Below are 22,042 nucleotides of genomic sequence, written 5' to 3' on the forward strand. Positions count from 1 at the left end.
CGCCAAATAACTCGCCATGAATGTCTCGTGCGAGGACCGAGCCACAAAAAACAGAGACAAAACAGTTCTGGGGTCCCACTGAGATGAAGTGAGAATTCAAGGGGGAAGGTAACACAAACAAACCAAACCAGGCCACGAGGAGGCGGCGAGAGGTGCTAGTCCAGTTATTCCAGGCAGAGGTGTTAGGTGTGTTATATGAAAGTGGGACTGAGTTGGGTTTTTTCTCGCTGGTCTCTGGGCTCTCGTGATGGGGTCAGGACCTCACAGTGGAGGGGAAGTGGGTTCGGTGAGGGAGCCTCACCACATGAAAACCCTGGTGTGAGTTCATACACTGAAGAAGAGAGGAAATATTTACACTATTTCTACAGGATTTGAGTGTGATTTTTAACCCTTTAGTTACACAGCATGTATACTGGAGGCCATTTTACAAAGCATATTAGAGTCTAGTATAAGTCTTCTCCTCTTCCGTTTCTAAGTCTACGTACATTTTTATGACTGGAGTTTACACTTTAATACTTTTATTAAATGTCTCACAACATATTTCTGCATTTGTTTTCCAGAAAAAACAACTTGGACAGGTGACTCTAAAATGTAGATCCTTGAAAGCAACAACATTGGGACAGATATTAACAAAGGAGATGATATTTAATGCTGATCTATCTAAAAAAAAAGATTTAACTTTAATAGGGCGCGGAAATTAAATGGCGTCCTCCTAAAGTCAATCAATCCCTAAGCTATAGCGTGCTACGAATAAGTAATGTGCTATTTTATTAAGAAAAAGGTATTTGCCACAATAATTATGTATATTTCCTGTGATTTCCAGGTCTCCGCTCTGATCCATTATCCTCCTGATCATTTAGCTCAGGAAGGACGAGTGAGAGAAGCCTCTGCACAATGAGGCATGTGCACACCAGGAATGTTGGACCTTCGCTCATTAGAAAACATCCACACGAGACAAGTTGAACGTTGACGTCTGTCTCTTAGACCGAGATTATAAAAGGAGGGTGCAGGACAGTTTATTAACTCCTTGTTTTATGAATGCGGTGTTTGTCAGATTCAGCGGTGGAATGGAGTTTTTTTATTGCCTATGGGATACATAATGTGCAGAGCTTTTAGGCCCCACGGTAAATCATGGCGGTTTGAGAGTGCGAGTTAGCATGACATGCTGCAGGCCCGTAACACTGCTGCTCTGCTGTTGGTCACATTTCACCCTTCGCACACGACAGGGAAGGGAGCGCAGCAGCCATTCCTCCCCGTTTCCCTGTCTCTCTCTCCCTCTCACACACGCACATAAAACCACACTTTCCCTCCTCTTTTCGTTTGTAAACTTCCTGCCGTAACTCACCGCCAAGCCGTTAAACCTGCCAGCCCCGTTTTCAAGCCACCCTCCCATGGCAGCCATTAATTCTGCAACAGCATCGTAATGGGCTAACAAGTCAATCACACGAGCCTCCGTCGCTTTACACTGTGTCACCTTAATGACATGTTCGTCAGAATCTGTCACCGGCGTAGTGCTGCTGGACTCCTTCAGACAGCACGGTGGCAGTTTGTGTGTGTGTGTGTGTGTGTGTGTGTGTGTGTGGGACAGTACGTGTGCATGCACGTGTGCCCGGTACATTTTAAAAATAAAGCCTGCTTCTCTTTTCCCATCAGGTGGCTATGCCAGCTTAACATAACTGTGCCTGCACCACGAAGTGAACGAGAGGTATATGGATGCACATTAATAATGGGGTGGTCGAGGAGGTGAAGCTCGGCCGGCGCGGGGTTGTTTCCATTTGACTTGCTCTTTTAGGAGGTCATCCCCATTAGGGGTTAAGCCGCCCTCGTTCTTGTCGTCATTACTGCTGGAGAAGTCCAGGGTTAATGAAGGAGAGACCCTGGTAAAAACAAGCTGCCTTTTAATCAGAGTCCCGATGGCGTGCACGGTGTACTGGGCCGTAGCTGACCTTCACCCCAGTCACTACATGGTGGCTGTGCATGGTGATTGTCTATATATTATATAATATAATATAATAGGAGATATAAAAGAGATTATAACAAGACATACTCATGTAACGTATGTACTTATTGTAACAGCGCTGCTTCATAATTTACCAGTTTGCACCGTGAGTAAACCAAACAAGTGCTTGCATACCGTTTCCCTGCTTCTAATACATTATGAAGGACAGCTAGTAATCCACCATTGTCCTCGACAGTGCAGCGCCTCTCCTAATAGATCGGTAGCCATCCTTTGTGTGTAAAAACAAATGCATGCAGACATACAAGTAGTTGAAAGTAGGCTGTATTTGTTAACAGGGTGGCGTTTGACTATTCAGCTCTTTGCCGGCTTGCAGCTTTCTGCCTCTGCCTCACATGGACTGTTGGCTGCTCTCCCCCCCCCCCCCCCCCCCCCAGATCCTGGCAAGTAAAAGCCCTGTCCCTACATAAAAGACTAAATTTTAAATAGCTTTTGTCATTAATGCTTTATTAATTGCCTGGGGCAACACTACCCAGTGCGGGGTGTGTTAGAAATGTGTGACACTTTGAGGTCAGTGTGTATTCCTGCTGCGTGTTATGCAGTGGGCAAAATGGAGGCGAATCAGCAGGGTTCAGCGTTTTCGGTGACTGCGCCGTGGATCTGCAGAGGGGAGGCTTTGTCTTTCTCTCTCAGACGCTGCTGCCTTTGTTCAGACTCATGAGTGTTTCCATGCACAGATGCAAAATCAGTCTCTGGAATAGTTTGTTTTTCCGGTGTGAGATAAATCAAGTGTGCATTTCTAAGTGCTTGGGGTATTTCCAGTGCACCGTGGCTCTGTGTGATTTGCTGTTTGCATGAGGCATTTATAATTAATGGTATATATTTTTGCAGTCCTGTTGAGCTACATTTGATGAGGAGGGGAGCAAAGCAAGTGAGAGGCTTGGTGCGGTTATACTCCCAATTATACCATGGTGCATAGTCGCAATATTTCTGACAGATAATGAACAATATACAGTACATATTGATATTTCTGATCATTCATCATCCAACACACACAAGTCCAGAACACCAGCCTGAAGAAAGTAACTGGCAAAGAAACAAATATAACATAATATAACACATTTACTGGTGTTCAGATCTAGATTTGTGCTTCCGTGGACTTGGCTTTGCTTTCCTTGTGAGTCTCACCTTCACGTCGGAGGTGTCCCTCTGACAGTTCCTCCAGGAGCGGGTAATGGCTGAAAAGGTGCGGTCAGGGTGGTCGAACTTGTTGTTATTGACACTGAGGGAAAATGTGGTGAAGGGCTCCTGCAGAGAAACAGAATGACACGTCACAAATCGTCTGCACCCAAGAATTTAAAGTCCTAAATGCTCGTGTTCTCCGCCCCTTTTTGATTGAAGTAATCATAATCAACATAATGAAAATCTCGGTGTTGTTCTGACCCGACAGGATTACACACTTCGCTCATGTGAATAGTCGGAATAATCATCGTTATTTTATTGGTATTCTTTTGTGCGGCGGACTCTCAGTGGAGATCAGTCACTCTCTGTATCTAAGCCTGAGGGAGAATTAATTAGCGCTCTTCCTGAGTACAGTAAACCATAATGATAATTGGCTCGAATTTTTGGTTTTCTCAGCCCGGGATGGCGACCGATTGGTGCGGATGAATCACTCACCAGAGGAAGAAAGGGATTGTGCGAACAAACCCACAGAGGGCAATCTAACTGCTGTCAAGGGAGGTCCCTCAGTTCATCAGCCCCTTTCTACTAATGACGGGGGAGGAGGAGGAATACAGTAACTCCCCGGTAAAGTTCTTTCAAATTAATAAGCTGACGTCAAAATCAGATGAATACCAACTCAAAGATGCCGTGGAGGTTATAAGGGCTTATTTTGCGGAGAATAGATTGGAAGTACGCGTGGCTCCCTCCCTCTCTTGCAGAGTAAATGAGGACAGTGCTCAGTAACCTTGATGGACACGTCTCCGGCGCTCACTGGGTTGCCTGAAACACATAAACCTGTCACAGCAGCCTCTGTAAATCATTACCCAGCCACTCTTTATTTGGTTCACATATGCCAGCTTACTGGCCTGTGAAATGTGTTTTCTGAGCACCATTGGTCTAACTCGGGTCCAATCAAATTGAGACGTCGAGCTGCTTCCTGCGCAGAAGCCGACAGACCTCAAAGTAACAACATCATCAAGTCTGACAAGTGACAATCAACTAATGCAGAGTCAAAAATGAATAAAATCCGTCTGAGGATGTGGACTCGGACTTCATTTCTATTCAGATGCTTGACTAACTCGGGGATTTTGAACACGGCACAATAATGGAGGCTGAAGGAGAGATTATACTCACTATTCTGACAAGCCAATGCAGGGCGGTGGCAGCGGTGGAGTAGTGGGAGTTGTAATGACAAGGTGGTGTCTGGTCGTCTTCCCACGTCTCGTAGCGTTCTGCGTAGAACGCCGCACGCTTCGGATTCAGAGCGCCAACAGGCTGGAAAGAAAATAAAGAAATAAAAGATTCAGTTCCTGCAGTGAAGTAATTTGTTATTATTCGCCTGCGCAAGTAAAATACACATTTCCTCTCAAATCAACCCCGAAGAAATTACACAAGTTTCCTCTTGTATGCTTTTGTAAAGTCATATACTTTGTGAAGCCAAGGAAAACTGATACGCACACATGGTTCTGCCATTTTGATGTTTTAACTAATTCTGCGAGCTTGACAGAATACAGAGCAGTGAGTGTGACCAGTTTACTGTATACAGAACTGAGTCTGATGAGTTTTACTGTAAACTGGGAAACTTTATAATTTATCACCATTTAGCCACGAAACAGTTTCTGACATTCACCTTTTGGCTGAATGTTACAACTCTTCATAAAACATTGAATCGACTAATAACATAATAACAAAGCTAAAAGAGAAAACATATGAGTCTGAGTAATGACTAAAAACATGTATTAATAACTATCATTATCAACATATTACAGCAAACCACACAAACAGTGTACAATCAAAGAGACCACCTCTACTGCATGTGTCCTGGAGCCGTATGAACAGGAATAACACCTCCGTAGAATCTAGACTTCTATAAACTCATATCTGTGTTATTATTTTTACCAATGCAACCAACCTGCAGGGACTGCAGATGAAAACAAGCATGCATGGATAAATTAGACACATTTAAATGTTGGACTTTATTATGCATGTTAGTTCATGTGCATTTTCCCTTTAAATAAACATAAAATATAATATTACAGTGCACAAATATTTGGTGTGACCCACAGTTATTCAATGATCTTTTTAATTTTTTTACCAGATCGTTCAAACTCATTTGGCAGAGAAATGTATTTAAAACAATGAAGTACTTCTATGATGTAATCTGTAGTTGGGTGCATGGTGTCAGTTACCTGCCTTTCCGTTCCTCGTGTTAGCACAAGGTCTAGTAAAGCATAGCTGAGCAGACTAACAGAGATAAACTTAGTCTCAGCAGTTCCCCATTAGGCTTCATGCCGAGAGGCCAGCAGAGTGGCTGGGGGAGAGTTCAGGGCAGACAAGGAGCTTTACTCTGGGATTTGACTGTCAGACCCCATTATTCTCTCGAACCCTAAAAAGTTTCCTGCTGCGCCGTCTCCTGTCTGAAATTTACAGGGATACGTCGGCAGGGGTGAGCAGGACGGAGCACTGAGGATGGAAGGAGGAGATCTGAGTGTCTCCTGCTAAATGTTGGGGGTAATCCACGTGGATTAACCCCGGATGACCCGATTTACACCCAACGCACCCACCAAGCCAAACTTTACTTAGCCCTGCTACTCCCATCTGTGCCACTCTGTTACTGGATCCTCTTTATAGGGGTAACCAGGACCTACAGAATACAGAGTAATCTTCAGTTACCTTAGCATTTCCCTTTTATTAAAGTGTAGAAGGGAAAACAGTTTCCAAAAACGTAAAAACTAACCTTTAACTTTAAAAATCTCCAAAATGCCAACTCAGAGATGAGCTCAAGCCTGAAAATGTCAGAAATCGTATAAAACTTCATATTCGCTGCTCTGTATTTCTGCTGCCTAATTATCGCGAAGATATAAACAGAGAGAGAATCACATCATTGCTATATTTATTTGACAAGCATCCAATTATTTCTTAGTTAGGCCAAAGCTTGGTGGTTCATTATTCAGCCGCAGACTCCGTAATAATTTCAGCGTTGCTCTGACACCATCACTGGGCTTTTGCCCTTTGGCGGCTGTTTCATTTCCATGTGTTCTTAAGGCAACACAATTACTCCCATTAAACATACGTTTAGTGGTGAATAAATTGCCTTCTCTGCCTTTTCAATCACCCCGTCCAATATAACAGCCTCGGAGGCATATTGGCAGTCAATATCAATATAGTCAGCGCGACTGAATCGGTTTCCGAGGGGGAAGGGAGACTGGTAATGTAATCAGTGGCAGCTTCGCTACCTGAGAGCTGCAGCTCACAGATCAGAAGAAATTAAATTAAAGCCCTCAATTCAAAATGGAAGCAACAAAGCCATTCAAACATTATTAAAAACTACACTGTTATTCTTTTGGCTGGTTGCAGTTTGTATGCAACACACACTCGCTTGGTCATTTTGACGATTAAGGTCATATCCATGTGTGGCACCGTGCACATGCCCTAAAGCTTTAAGTCAAAATTTAATGGGGCTAGTTTTTCGTTCTTCCCTAAAATTTAATGGCAGTCCACATCAGTGTTAGCACAATTGAATAGACTGAAAGAGAAGTTTATTGAGGCCTGCGCAGATTTACGACGTGATAATAGCCTTCCATGTGCCGTCTCGGGGCCCAGCTGGATCGGGGTGCAGGCCACGAGATGTCTCACACTCCGTAAAAACCGCTGCAAGTATACGACTGAGGCAGGTTAGAGAGCTATAAAAGCTGCATGCGACAGATACGGAACAGACAGCTACAGGTAATACTAATGAGCGTTAGAGAGGGATAAGTAAACAATTCACATACCAGCTATTATCACCGAAACTTACAAAATGGCAAATTGGAACGATTTTTGATTTACAGAGTATTTTAAGTGTTTTTCTTGCCTATATCAATATCAACTGGACCAGCAGAAGCTGAAAGACAAAGTGAGTCATGTTATTAAAGGCAACAGTGAGGGATATGAAAAATATAAATGTTCTTAAAGGGATAATATACGCTTTAAATTCAGTATAATCAAGCCTCTGTAACCCTGCTCTGCCTTTTCCTGAGACTAAACTAACCACAATCACGTCTAGAATGAATCACTGGGTTACAGGGACGGGATTCAAGACAAGTTTACTGACAAGTTATTTCCTTCTATTTGGTTCTACATAAATGAGGCTAAAGTGTTCCCAAGTCGCTCAGCTGTGTGAGCGTACTGTAAATATAAAAAGGCGTTTTCTATGGAACTTGTATTTCACTGTAGAAGTAAGAAGGATTTCACTTTGTCCTCTAGAAAGCGTGTGTGGTTGGTGAGGCAGGATAATTATACTCACTGCACAGGAAAACCTGTATCGGTTCACCCACATCATTATTCTTCAGTTATTCTTTGTCACAGTGTGCTGTCGTCTTGAAGGAAATTTGCGCTGAGCAGATTTCTTTTTTTAACACAGCTGAATTTGAGATTGTTACACAGCAAATAACTCACTGAAAGGTACAAAAATAATGGTAAATATGAAGTAGAGCTGACAAATGATCAAATGGCTTTTTCTCAGGTGATAAATACAAGGTATATTCGTAAAAAGCAAATAAAATGTGAAACTAAAGTTAACGTACAAACATAGATGTGCTCGGATGGATGAAAAACATGAATAAATGACACTAGAAGGTAAAATTAAAGATGGTTGCTTGTGGTCATCTTTCTGTTTATAAAGATGAGGCTCTGAATCATAGATTATATATAAAGATGGACAACGCTTCTCCAAGGTCGGTGTTGGGGGTGTTTGGAGCTACGGTTGCCGATACACCCTCAACCAACTTAGTCTCAACAGTCAATCGTGACATTTCACCCAGTTTTATATCAACAAATAACTAAATAAAACCAAATTTACCAGAAAAATGAGTGTGATACCTAAAGTGACAGAAACCGTCTTTAAGAAGAACTTCTTTAACGTGTACTTTGACGTGTAGTTTGGCCCATGTCCCATCTAGTAACATAGAGGAGGCAGGATTAATGACGTGTACTGCAGCCAGCCACCAGGGGGCAATTGTGATGCTTTGGCTTCACTTTTGGGGAACTGTCACGTCGTCCACCTTTCCATACAGGCTGTGTCGTAAACCAAATGACTGTGATTCTCTTTTTTAATACCGATAAAAGAAACCATGTTAAAACAAACTGACCATATAGAGACTCTCTCAGCGACAAGAGCATCATAACTTGGCCAAATCTTGCTCCCACACTTTCATGTGAGATAAAGTGAAAAGCTACTTTTTAAGGTTTGAGGCCACAGAAAAACACGCGACAGCCAAAAATATGAGGAGAATGTATGATTGCTTAGCTGTTTGTTTAGCGATAAAACCCCAGTTATGATAAGATATCACGATCGTTTCAGAAGAGCTCAAGTGTCTTTAATCGTGTCATAAGCACTGTGTGTTGATGAGCCCCACATCAGGCTTTGTTTACCTTTATTCCACAGGGAATAATCACCTCGTCCCTTTTCCGACTGCGTATCACACTGATCACACATACGAGACGATGAACACAACTGGTTCAGACAGTTCCCCACTGGCTCCTATCCCAGTTCATTTCTGGTGTAACACCTGACCCAGTGAAACACATCAACGCGACTAAACAAAGTGTGATCAAACTCAGATTTGGCTTCAGATTCAATCAGGATCATTTCTGCTGTTGCTCTGCGTAGATGCAGGGAGAAGAATGTAGCTGATGCTGTTTGAGCGTGAAGAGAGTGCGTCCATTCTAAGTTATATCTAAGCTACCTCCCGATGAGATGCATATTGCATTTTACATCTCAGAGGAATTACATTACAGTATGTTGCTACGGTGCACTGTCAGGGAGCGTCTGAGTCGTTCTTTGCTTGCCTCGTCACAGGCCGGCCGGTGTGCAGCTCCGGTCTAATGCAATCAAGTTGCTCCAACTCAGGATGAAGCAGAAGTGCTCCCAAGCAGCCTGACTGGAGGGGAAGTGAGGCTGAGGAAGGATCCATTATGGAACAGAAAAGTGCGGAGTGGTTCTTTGGAGCAGCCGGGTTTGTCTGCGTTACTCAGAAAGCATCTCTCAGACATGCTCGGCTGTCAGAGAGACTGTCACAAGCAGAAGCTTTGAGAGGGAAACGTATGAAAAGACTTTTCTAGATCTCAGCACGGACCATTCAGAATCTTTTTACAAAGGTTAATTCCAATCATTGGCATTATTTTAGTCATTTAAAATAATGTAACATGTGTTGACTAATACACGTCACTTTCTCGTGTCGCTTGTCTCTTGAAATTACATTTAACACGGGAAACATCTCATAAGTGTTAGTCAGTGGACGAGGAAGCAAAATCTTAAAACCACATCTGCTTCCATCGCTTTTTTATCCAACTATATGAATTTTTGTCACCTAATTAAACAGCTATGAGGAAGATTAGCTTCCCCAGATCTATCGCCCTGCTTGTCACTCAATCAGGGAAATAATCATTAGAATCTAATGAAACACTTCACTGCATGAACGTATCTGACACCCAAATATGCAGAGCGCTGGCCCCCGAGGCGGAGGGCTGCCGTGTTCAGTAGCACCGTTCACAGCTCACTGGATGGCCAACCAGCAGGTAATTGTAGGTACGTACGTGCAGTAGGTTTGGGAGGATGTTATTTGGCAGATCAGTACGAGCTCCAGCATTTTTCAAACAATGCTGTTCGTCACCTGTTACTGCCAAACAGGTCTCAGGCATGACTCGGATCTGTGGGAAAGAAAAGCCTCTCGAGTTGTGCAATACACGCTGCGGGATAATGTGAGAATGATTATTGGAAGCTGTAATTAGGTGTTAGCGATGCTTCGGTTTATAAGCTATGATTTAGTTTTAACCAATGTATTGATCAAAGAGGGTTGATGGTTTATTTTCCTAATGCTGTAGCTCACTGAGCTCTGGAGTGACAGATCATTTTACACGAGGTGATAAGATATTCGACCAGGTACAAAAACAAATTGCAATTTTAAATGAATACAATTCATGGGGTAACAAGTGGAGCGCACACCTACGCCATGCAAGGCCAAACACTCCCCTTAAATTCAATCAATAAGAGATATCAGCCCCCTAAATAGATATCGTTTCATCAAAATCCATGAATTATTCCCTAATCTCACAATCCTGGATCTGCCCTTTTGTCCGGATCCACCCCAAAATGGAATGGGTTCTTTCTTGGCCCATGTCCCATCCTTCCGCCGAATTTTGAGGAAATATATTTAGTTTTTGCATAATACTGCTGACAAATAAACCAACCAAACAAACCAGAATGTCACTCATAGAGCACGTACCTCCACCAAGGCCCATTCCATTAATCCCCTTCGATTAAATTGCACACACTTATAGAAAGTTATAGCACACTTATAACCCACTTATAGGGTTTTGAACCTCAACAGAGTTTAAGAATAAACAAAATATGTCTGTAGTGTAACCCTATAACTCTGGAATAACCGGCACTAGAGTTTGTTTAGGTTTAAAATCCACTTCAATCATAAAGTAGTTAAAACCATCATTTATTTTTCAATCTAAAGTTATTGTAAAGCTGTGTCGGACAGCACAGTTTGGATTCTTCTGATGAATAATGATACCCAGCCCCAGTCGCCACACACACAGCCTGCGTGGTGCACAGCCACACTCGCTGGACACACACCTCGGGGACACAAACACAGCCGTACTATACGACGAGCGAGTCCCGGGTGCTTCTACCTCTGAACCGTAATTGAACAAAAGGGCAGACCAAGCACAGAGGAGACGTGTGGGGGGGGGGACGCTGTCCCTACCTGCTACGCTGGCTGTGAACTTTTGGAGGTAAGAGCCCTGGGGTTCCAAGGACAACTGTCAGGAGACACAGGCTGTGAACTCATGCTAATGAAGGCAGCTCAGCCCTGTAAACAGCATGGGAGGATGTCACTGGAATACATTACAATACATAACTGTCTCCCCAGGGCAGAGGGGCTGCACATGGCTCAGCCCTGATCGCCGCTCCCCCCCCCCCCCGAACACAGACACACACACACAATCACAGACACACACACACACACACAGTGGCCCTCTCAGCCCACCTGGATACCCAACAGGCTGGAGCTGCCAAAAACAGAAACAGAAATGATGGCGGCGAGTCACATGCAGCTGAGCCGTTTTTTTCCAAAATGTTCTGGGGTCTACAGAAATGTGAAGAAGTGTTTCAGTGCAGTAGAAGCTCATTTTTCAAGTTCACAGCCCTTTATGTTCCTCGCTTGTGATTTTCTGAGCGTTTCAACTTCAAAGTTCTCCCGCTACAAAACACACCATGCACGCACATGCCTCAAAAAGTTGAAAATTGATTCAAACTGTTGAGAACTGAGACGACAAAGTGAGGCTCTTAGTCAGAACGTCTGCTCCGAGGGAAACAAAGAGGAATGAGGGAGTGATAAAGTGAGCAAGAGAAAGAGCTCAGACAGGAATGCAACTGTTTTCAGGTCAGTGAGCTGCAGTGTGCATGTGCAAGAAGGAGAGACAGAGAGAGAGAGAGAGAGAGAGAGAGAGAGAGAGAGAGAGAGAGAGAGAGAGAGAGAGAGAGCGAGAAGGGGGTTGGTAAACCAGCAAACCAGGTCACAGTTTGTGGTAGAGTGATCTGCTGCCTTCTCCCCTTCTGTCAAAGACAGAGCAAACACGACACTGAACTTTATCTCCCAGGGTTGTGGGGCATTAGTGTCATTGTGTCGGAGCTCCGGTGATTTGGCAGCGTTAGCAGGACTCTCTCCGCGGCGCAGCTTGAAGGCTTTCTGACCTGCCACACTCTCACTGCAACTTTCACTGCAACGCCGCGCACGTGACCCACTGTCATCACTCCCAAAAACCTTGAAACTAAAAAGTCGAATCACAGCAGGAAATCCTCTGAACCAATAGAGAATTAATTTAAAAGCCATTTAAAAAAAAAGATAGATTACTATCCTCTTACTAGACTTATTTTTGGTTAAAGATTTAATCTGGACCTAAAAGATATTATTTTTTATGAGTAGTCATCAGATTGTGATATTGAGACCAAGGAGGTTATGTTTTTCAATATTTGTATTGATTTCTCTAAAAATAATTCATTGATCTTGATGAAAAAAGTGTGTGTAATTTGCTGCAGATGCAAATACAAATCCGGATCTAGTTCATTTAAGTGCTGTTTCCTAAGGGGACTGTTGAGCCTTAGCCGAGCTCCTCTACTGATGTTTATAGGTAAACAAATCTTCTGTTGTCTGAATTATTCAATTTACATTATTCAGTGTCAATATGTGATGAGACAACACATTGGGCAAATTTATAGACGTGTATTTCAAGTTCTTAAAACAGAATTTTCTGCTTTCTTCATTCCACCTCAGAGTTCAGACTGTGCACACGGCCATTAAATATGATGTTGTTTTACAGTCTGACTCTTAATAAGGAAATCCCCTGCCATCAGAGCCAGCGGCCGCCACTCACCCCCCCTTCTCTCTGTCGTACAGAGGTGCGTCGCCGTGAGGCCTCTGTTTACCTTTGAGAGATCTCTGAAGTTCCCTGGCAATGTCAGGTCCAGCTCCTCGGAGTCGTAGTTGGTGAGGACCCAGGGAAAGACAGGGTACTGGTTCAGGTCATTGTACGTCCTCCCTAGACACACGGAGCAGACAGAAATCTGTGAGTGATGAAGGCTCGGGAGGAAGCAGAGGGGTTGAAAAGCGGGGCAGGGTACACTCAAGGCTTCAGTTACTCTGCGGGATCAGCATGCAACATTCCAACAAGCCCCCAATCGCTGAGACCTCAATCAGACGCACTTCCTGTCTCAAAAACGGAGTCGGCCAGGGGAACACGCACACTTAATAGAAAGTTCTCTTCGCTATGTGAGAATTTTATATTTCGCCTGATGAGTGTACTTCATCAACAGCCTGTGGGAGTAACCAGAGGCCGGAGGAGGGTGTCTTTAAGTCTGTAGAGAAAATGCGTGTCTCCAAGTCGTGAGGAGTGGATGTAATTACGGAGGAAAATTCTTCTCAGGGCTCCAAATGCCTAAAATGTCACTGGGAGTCTGATCCACTGATTGGCCAGATGTGAATTTCCTCAAAGCTCTGGCAGCAGGAATATGGTTTTCAGATGGCAAAACGTGTCACAGGGAGTCCACGGGAAAAAGACAGGATCGTGTACCATCTTGTCGTTAATGAACACGACTTGCTTTTTGAAGATGACACTGATCCAGCTGCGAGGTCAGGTGGTGGCCAGTTGTAATCCGGGCCCGGGATAGAGATGACTGCTAGAGATGGCTTTGTTGGAATTTTTACTGCTGGTAATAAATCAAGCTTAAAAAAAAAGAACCTTTACAGGCTCCAAGTAAACACAAAGTAAAAGGGCAACATTTTTTTATTCTATTAACAAAGAAAAATGAAACCGTAAAAGACAGCGATACTAATTTAAGATCTGACCACATTCGTATTGCATACTTTACAAATACAATAAAAAAAAGTTATCATATTTTGTCCCAGAATCATTAGAGTTGAACACAGGTTCCAGTTTCCCAATGTTGAAGTTGACTTGTCGTTAGCAAGTCCTCCTAAACCAGTGGCACCAGTGCAGGAAACACACATTTACATAAATAACATTACTTTTTTGTCATTAAATAATATTCATGAAGCAGTCAGAGGAACGGAGACTATCTTAGATCAGCCTTTGCAAACCCAGATTCCTTTGAGATGACATTCTCACTTGATCATGTCATTAAAAACTTTCCAAATCAAGTAGTCTCAAGAGGGGGCGATGAAAAACGTCAGACTAATAGAAGCTGTTTTACCATCATGAACAGATCTCTCTTTCCCTCTCTGCTGAACTGAGGCAGCTCAGCTCAGCCACAAACTGATCCAGCCCTGTACCTCAAAGTGCTCTGAGGGCTCCATCAGCCATTAGACTGCACTTTTTGTACACTGTATACTACGAAGAATAGATAACTTGTTCAATAACGACTTTAATCCCTATCTCTATATTGCACAATTTGAATATTTCTATATATAGAATAATTTCTACCTTATTGTATTGTATATATTTCTTGTGCTGCTGTGCCATTTGTGAATTTCCTCTACGGAGGATCTATAAAAGTACATCTTATCTGATCTTATCCAAACAAAAGATTATGCATTAGTATAGAATATAATGAAATACAAAGAGATAATATTGTTCGATGGAGATAATGTCCCTTAATCTGCCGGCTACTCCGCCCCTTAAGTTTTTTTTAATGATGACCGACAAACTATTATTAAGTTGACCCGATCCAGCAGGTGCGTCTCTGCAGCACTTTGGCATTAGAGAGTCTAAATCCAGCTGAGCAAGTGATAACGTCTGACAGCCGAGTCAATGGGAAGGCTTCTGCAGAGCAGCCAGGGTCTGGGGGAAAGCTCCAGAGCATAATTATCCAGGTTAATGCCACAAAGTGAAAAGGAGGCAGCGGACCGAGTGCGGAGGTTGAGTCGGGAATGTTTGTTAGACCCACTGGTGCTGAGGACTGAGCTGGGGTGGCAGGATGTTAATAGCGGTGGAATAGTGTTTAATTAGCAGACCCCCTCCCATTCACACCTCTTCCCAGCACTTCATGCCCCGCCTGTCTGCTGCCCCACACTATTCTGACACCCCTGTCAGCCCGGGTCATTACTGGAGAGTTTTAATGAATTTTGAGCATGTTTTTCTGTCTGCCTTACATCTAATTAGCTGACAATAATGTATCGAACTCAAGCACCAGCTAAATATAAATATGCATGAATATGCAGCGAGGATGACACCTCTCAGAGCAGAGCAGCGTGCAGTCGCTCTCGCCTCCGCTGTTAGTTGCAGTTCAGATCAGAGAGTCGACAACAGAACTTCTCAGCTCCACACTCACACTCACTCACACACACACACACACACACACACTCACACACACACACTCTCACACACACACTCTCACACACACACTCTCACAAAGCCAGGCGCTAATCATCAGGTAAAATTGGCTGCGCCTAGTCTTGGCTTCAAACAACACACTCCATGCGCAGCGGAGTGAACTCGTCCGAGAGCACGTAGGGAAGGCACGGATTCATAAACAAATATGACAAACCTGAGGCCACTTATAGTTTGTTTCCCGGTGCCACTGACACATCACATTTATTGATCACGATAGCTAAACCTAAAGAGGCTGCAGCGGTGAAGAGACTCACATGGATAATAGATTAAAACTTAACACTTTCACTAAGTTGTACATTTTTCCCCCCCGATAAGGAAGAAAACAAATCAGAATCCATCTGTTTAACTGATGGCTGTGAAAAAGAGAATACATTAGTTCCCATTCCTTCAGCTGCTCGAACATGAAACCGCAGCAGAGTAAAGCATCAGGAGTCTTTACCCGCAGTCGTGTTGAGGAACGTGAGGTACTCGAAGTTGGAGATCTCTCTCCTCTGCCAGCGCTGGGTCATGTTGGAGGATTTGAAAAGCTGCCGAGGGGTGGCCAGGGAGATGCGCCTGGGGAAAACATTTAAACAGCAAAATCAGAAGGTCGGTGTCAGTTGTGGAAAGTTATATTCTTTTAAACCAAAGAGCATAAACTGTATGTGAAGCTTAAATTAGAAGGTGGTGGAAGATTAATTAGTTGACAATAACCGGCTCTATCTGCTTATCACTTTTCTAATTAACATTTTAAGACAAAGAGCATAACATGTCAAACTGCAAGAGAAAAAAATGTGGCATCTGATACAATAGGTTTCAGTGGTATATAATTTAATTTTAGCAGATTAAGGTGGAAAGTCTGTCAGTGTTATGTGAGGTTATATTTCACCCTTGTCCCTTTGTTTGTTTGTTTGTATTTCAGCAGGATTAAGCAAAAACTATTCAACAGAATTCCATGAAAGTTGGTGGAAGATGTACCAAGAAAGAACCCGTTATATTCCTGCGCAGACTTTAACAGGAATCTTTCTTTAACATTACAATTTCTTTCCATTTCCACAGGGAAAATAATTCATGGGCCTGGATGAAAAGAATCCGGCACATTTAGGGAACTGATGATGTCTGTGAGTGTGTTAAATGTGATGCACCATGCCAGTGTTCAGTTGCTTGAAATCCATCCTAGGAAACATTCTTGTTGTGCAGCAGTGTATAAATAGGCCTGTTAGCACAATGCGAGTCTGAAGGGAATCTGGGGTTTTCTCTGTGGTCAGTGGCCTGGCTGCGGCCCGGCTGCACAGAGTCTCCTGTCAGAGAATTAGGTCAGTTCAGTCAGGGTCATTGCACATCCACTTCAGTGACTGCAGCAGTGGGACTTCAAATTGACTCTGCTGCAGGCCACGCCGCACAGATGCTCCGACACAGGAAGTAACACGAAGGGACTACAACAGTGGAAATATATAACCGTGTTATGTTGATTTTCATTTGCCGCATGTGACCCACCTGGCTTGTGGGAGTCCATAGCTGGTGCCCACTCCCACACGAGGAAGACTGTAGACCACTTTCTTTACCGTGGCCTGGTCGGGAAAGTTGAACATGACTGATGCTGTGAAGAAAATGAGAGAAAACACTTAATGATGGAGAAAATGCACCCAAAATAACACGACCGGACTTCAACAGATATAATTGGCACTTACTTCTGTTGGCCATGAAGACCTCCACCGCTGTGTTCTGGAGGAGGTAACGTCTGGAGAAGACTGCACGGATCTCACTGAACATCCACTTCCCATGTAAGCCCTCAGTGTACGGTAAGACCTGGAAGGACAGAGAGAACAGAGAAGAGTGTCTTCCGGTTATTAAAGCTGTATAAAAACCATCAACCGTGTCAGGTGACATGTGATGTATATAGACCTCTGTCCAGCCCGTCAGATTATTGCAGGTATTGCTGTTCACTATCGTGTGAAATCAGGTACGTTTTTAGATTATGACTTAAATTATTTGATCAAAAGTAATGCTGTTAACTGTGTTTTCCAAACTGACCACAGACAGTAAAAGTTCACATCTGTGAAATTCTGCAAAACACAGACCAATGGTTAATATGATTTTACTGCTACAAAGTCCAGTTGGCAGCGGTTTCACTTTTTTTGCAATTTTGATTAACTGTTTTATGGGAATCACAACAATAGTGGTAACATATTGTAAATGGTCTAAATCAACTGCTTTTATTTATTTGCTTTTTAGAAAGTTGTCGACCACTCACAAGTCGCACACACAGCAACATACACACCACTTCTCCATCACACATCATTCACACACAGCCTGCACATTCAGCCATCGGGGTGTGTGTGTGGGGGGGGGGGTAATTGGGCGTACAGTATTTTGGCATTCTGCATGCGGACTAGAGGTGTCGGGGATCAAACTACCGACCTTCTGGGTTGTGGACAATACTGCTCAAGTTCATTTATCCCACCGGGGCTTCAGAGCTCGTATAAGAAAATTACTTTCGTCATCAGGCCACTAAAATCAACTCTTAACTATATTCCATGTGTTTTATTGAAAAGGGAATATCATTACTGAACGAGCACTAGTTCAATCCTTCCTTATCACTCCAAAAAGGCACCTTTATACATCCTATGGTGCATCACATGGATTCTACTTGAGTGTTTCACACGTTTTCAGTCGGTCTGGAAAGCAAAGGCAAGTGGTTGTAAAATGACCCCCTGGGTCAGTGACACAAACATCGGATAAAACCCATGATGCCACAGAGAGGAAAGAGCAGCACAGGATCATTAGTGTATGCAGCACCACGGGGACTGAAGGTCAACACCCAGAAAACTACGACAGTTGTTCTGACAGGTGAGAATGGTCCCCTCACACACCTTCACCCCCCCCTCCCATCTCACTTCCCCCCTACTGAACAATTTTGTCCAACAGATAGGAACCAGGGAGCAACCTCATCAACTCCCCAGGTTATAATCACACATAGGAGTGGGCAGGGAGGGAGGGAAGCAGAGTGAGATGTTCAGCTGGGTTAGGTCTGATGCTAATGCTCATTTAAAATAGTGACAGGCTGGAAGAGTGCAGCGCGAGGCAGGCCGCCTTAATTTCTCCCTGGAATAGCTCATGCCCGACCTCCGTGCCACGTCCAAAATCTCTGGAGCTCAATTAAAATTGGATTAGGTGGAGATGCTGGATGTGCGGCGCAGCATCTCTGGTGCTGTGCTCTCCTCCCAGTAATGCCCCGGCTTGACACCTCTGCAACCCCCAACTCAAACAGTTGTCATAGAGACAGCATGGCCCAGAGGAGGCAGTGCGCTGACTGGAGAGGGGATCCAGAGGAGGGGAGGTGAGATGGAGAGGGAGCTGCACTGCTGAGGGCCGGCAGCAGCTCACTGGGAGGCAGGGCAGCTTTTATCTGCCTCCTGCTCTGCGGCCAGATGTTCTGGAAGTAGTCTTCTGAGTGCGATGCGGAGAGGCGAGTCGTACAGATAAGCACCGTGCAAAGCCAACAGCTTACTCCACCTAAGCCCCAGTGGGCCGTTATTTGAATCAAGATTGTTACTCGGAAATCTAGCGTACGGTCATTTTAAGCATTCATTCTTAGTTTTAATTTAAAAGTGTGTAGATTTTTCTTCCCGAATTCTGAAGATTCAGCTGCAGTTGTCAAAGCAAACACGACACCACAGGTTCTTAAGCTGTGATACAATGTGTGAAAACGGATGTAACGTGTTATCTCTGAATCAATTGTCATTATAATAATATTTTAGCGCTGGCTGTTTCGTGTTACCGGGCAGAAGTGAACATTTTGCTGCCATGACAAAGTACAGGCCAAGGGGTTAGCTGTCAACAAAAGAGAGGCTAAAGAGGAGAAAAAAGAGCTGATTTCAAACGGGCCCAGATCAAAAAATTTGTCATAACAACAAAGCTTTGGTCTAAACCAACACGCAGGGGCCCCTGTAGACTTGGAGATTTGACAAAGCCCAGCCCTCATTTTTTGGAGGCCCAGCTGTAAAAAATGCCATTTAATGAACCTGTCTGCTGAAGCTGTCCCCTGCCTGTCAGAGGTGTCAGCCAGTGACAAGCGCTGGGGACGGCCGCCTCCAGTCACAGACAGGCCTGCCAGCTGGAGACTTCGGCCCCAATCTAATCACGCCACCAGGAAGGGACCGGCGCTCTGCTCTTGGTCTGTCACGCTCAGGGCTGGGGGAAGCAGCGAGGGGGCGGGTGGACGGGGTCTGGTATGGCCGACAAGCGCAGCCTTTTGTTTCCACACAGGTCCCCTCCATGCTGGCTCATTAGGAGTCGCGGGCGCATGCGCTGCTCCGCCAGCTGCGGGGAGATGTACCTCTCCAGCATAATAGCCATAATGCAATTTAACGTCTCTGTCCTCTCTCTTCCTTTATTTGCCTCCTCTTCCCTCCCTGATTTGACAGAGGCCAGGCTGCATTCTGCCTGTAGAACATCACAGGGCGGAAAAAACTGGAAAAAAGAAATATTGTGACAGATGAGATGAGGAGAGGCACAGGTGACACCAGTGTTTAGGCTGAAACTCAAATATAATAATGTGAAAATGCTCAAATGGAGCACATCACACTTGAAAGCGATAGGGAGCCACTTCATGCATGGAAATAGATTCTAATCATTTCTGACTTCCAAATAGCTTTAACCCTATATTGACTGAGACACCATGACAGATAAATTAATAAATAAAACAAAAATCTCTAAAATCTGATGCAATTTCCTCCAATATGGAACAACACAACCCCCCCCCCCCCCCACTTCCACTGCATCTATACAAAAATAGGTATAAAAGTAATATAATTATGTGAGACCTCCAAGCCAGCATGACTGATTTATTTATATGAGACTGTGGAGCACTGTGACAACCTGGTATCACAGCACCTCCGCTGCATTCTTCTCAGATTTGTCTAATAGGCTTCCCACTATAAAGCCTCACAACTGCATGGTCCCAGGCGGCTGCAGAGAACAGTGAGGTGGAAGAATAAGGGGAGGATACAAGAGGCAGTTCCATTTTGAGTGATATGACTACTCCCCGAGGAGCTGGCGGGATAAATTTCACACATGGCAATTTGGAGGATCAGCACACACTTCGTATACTGTATTCAACGGCTGACCCCAGGCAATGTGGGCCAAACCTGGGAGGAGGTTGAACGGTCGGAGGGAGAGAAAAAGGCGTGAAGCCTGGAAACAGCGAGAGCAGAGAGAGAGAGCGACCCTGAGCTAAGTGTGAGAGCATCATCGGTCACACACAACATGGCCGGGTCACACAAAATATTTATATCCAAACGTTACACATGTTAGAACGTTACACATGTTATGAAAAAAATAAAATCTGAGTAATAAATGTTTAATATAACTAATCATAAATATTTTGAAGGGTCTGTTTCACCCAAATTACATCACTTAGCCTATATGTGATGTTGATATACTGTATGTAGTGTTGGGTATATTTGAATAGATGCTGAGATATCAACCTCTGAGATGGTAAATGTCATTTCTCTTTGTAGAAAATGTCCCTGTTTTCTGATTAATCTATTAAACACACTGTTAACCATAAAAACTATGTAATTGTCACCCATGAAGGTGTTCAATGACAAAAGTATCTGCATTAATGGAAACTAGCAGGAGGAGCAGCCATAGGGAAAATACAACTTTTTGTATTTTGGTAACTCCTAAAGGTAAAACGTGGTAATAAATGCTGCACCTATATTCTCCCTTCTTCAAATGACTCAGGTGTCCCACTCCACCCACTGGGAAATTAAACTACAGCTGGCACCTTTAATTTTATTAAGTCATGCGGACTGAAATCGTACTTGCATGACCATGACATGCTCAAATCCACACTTTATTTTAGCTTTAATCCCTTTTACATCCTGCTAAGATTTATAACGTATGCCTGAGCTTCAAAGCATGTTTCTCATCTGATCCCCCCCTTAATGTGACAACTGTTATGAAGTGTAAAAAATACAAACTCTGAAAGATTCTATCAGATTATGTCGGGAAAATCTGCATTCCGCTCGGTTCCTCTCTGAGAAACCCATATCTCAACTTCAATAAAGTAGCGAGCTCCTAATGCAGGTATTGGGGGGGAAAAACAAGATACAGATTTGCATAATCAGTGTCACTATACATTTGGCTGGTAGCTGGAGTGTGGCAAGACGATACAGCTCGGCTGCTCTGGCAAGACCACTGGGATGAAGGAGATGAATATGCATTAAACATGCTGGCACTTCACTGCCCCACACGTCCGGCTAAGTTTGTCAATAACATTTATGTCAGGGATTGGTATTTCATGCACATTAGCAGACCCTGCAGCGCTGTCTGCAACCCCTGCGGTGGGAGGAGCCGTCTTCCGTGCACGTTCTTTCTTAAACAGTCAAGGCTCTTTAAACATTATCTGTCTGTGTTCAAATATTAAAACCTCAAAGAAATTGCTGAGACCTTCACGAAGTTTGACAAAAGCCTTGAGACGCTCGCAGAGGCATAAAAGATGCAATCCAAAATAAAGTTTGCTCACTTTGACATTACTGGTGTTGATACTGTTTACTTATGAACTAGAAATTATGAGATTTTCTGTATTTTCTTATATGTATTTATACCGTTACCCCTCACAGCTACTGCTGTAACCTTTAAATGGAAAAAAGCAGAAATACAGTTGGCATAAAAATAATGTTCCAACAAAATGAAAAAATAAAATCACTTGAACTTTGAGGTCATCACTGAAATCGCCCTGTGGATGATTATATACTGTCTGTGGATCATTATATATAACTTTTAAAATACACTGTTCAGATTTTCCAGTGGACTTTGTTTGTGTTTGGCCTGTGTTGAGATGTGAGTGACCAACTGGATGCATTACATCATTTAAAATGTCCATGTTTTGAAATTTCATCAACTAAACACCGACAGTTTGAGATCAGATTATTTGTCCTCTTTGGGTCACTGTTATTAATCTCTGCGTTTTTGAATAAC

General features: G+C 43.6%; 1 protein-coding gene across 4 annotated transcripts in view; it reads right to left on the reverse strand.

The window, feature by feature from the left end:
- The window catches only part of nbeab (neurobeachin b), a 178,802-nt gene that overhangs the window by 16,815 nt on the left and 139,945 nt on the right, over window positions 1-22,042 (reverse strand). For all 4 annotated transcript variants that reach the window (XM_034605171.1, XM_034605173.1, XM_034605172.1 and 1 more), the window contains 6 exons: window positions 16,747-16,864; window positions 16,553-16,655; window positions 15,516-15,631; window positions 12,654-12,766; window positions 4,313-4,453; window positions 3,146-3,265 (listed from right to left, as the gene is read on the reverse strand). In XM_034605171.1, the coding sequence (XP_034461062.1) occupies window positions 3,146-3,265; window positions 4,313-4,453; window positions 12,654-12,766; window positions 15,516-15,631; window positions 16,553-16,655; window positions 16,747-16,864 (711 nt within the window). The remainder of the gene's footprint in view (window positions 1-3,145; window positions 3,266-4,312; window positions 4,454-12,653; window positions 12,767-15,515; window positions 15,632-16,552; window positions 16,656-16,746; window positions 16,865-22,042) is intronic.

Source organism: Hippoglossus hippoglossus, chromosome 13, assembly GCF_009819705.1.
Source record: "Hippoglossus hippoglossus isolate fHipHip1 chromosome 13, fHipHip1.pri, whole genome shotgun sequence".
Taxonomy (NCBI): Eukaryota; Metazoa; Chordata; class Actinopteri; order Pleuronectiformes; family Pleuronectidae; genus Hippoglossus; species Hippoglossus hippoglossus.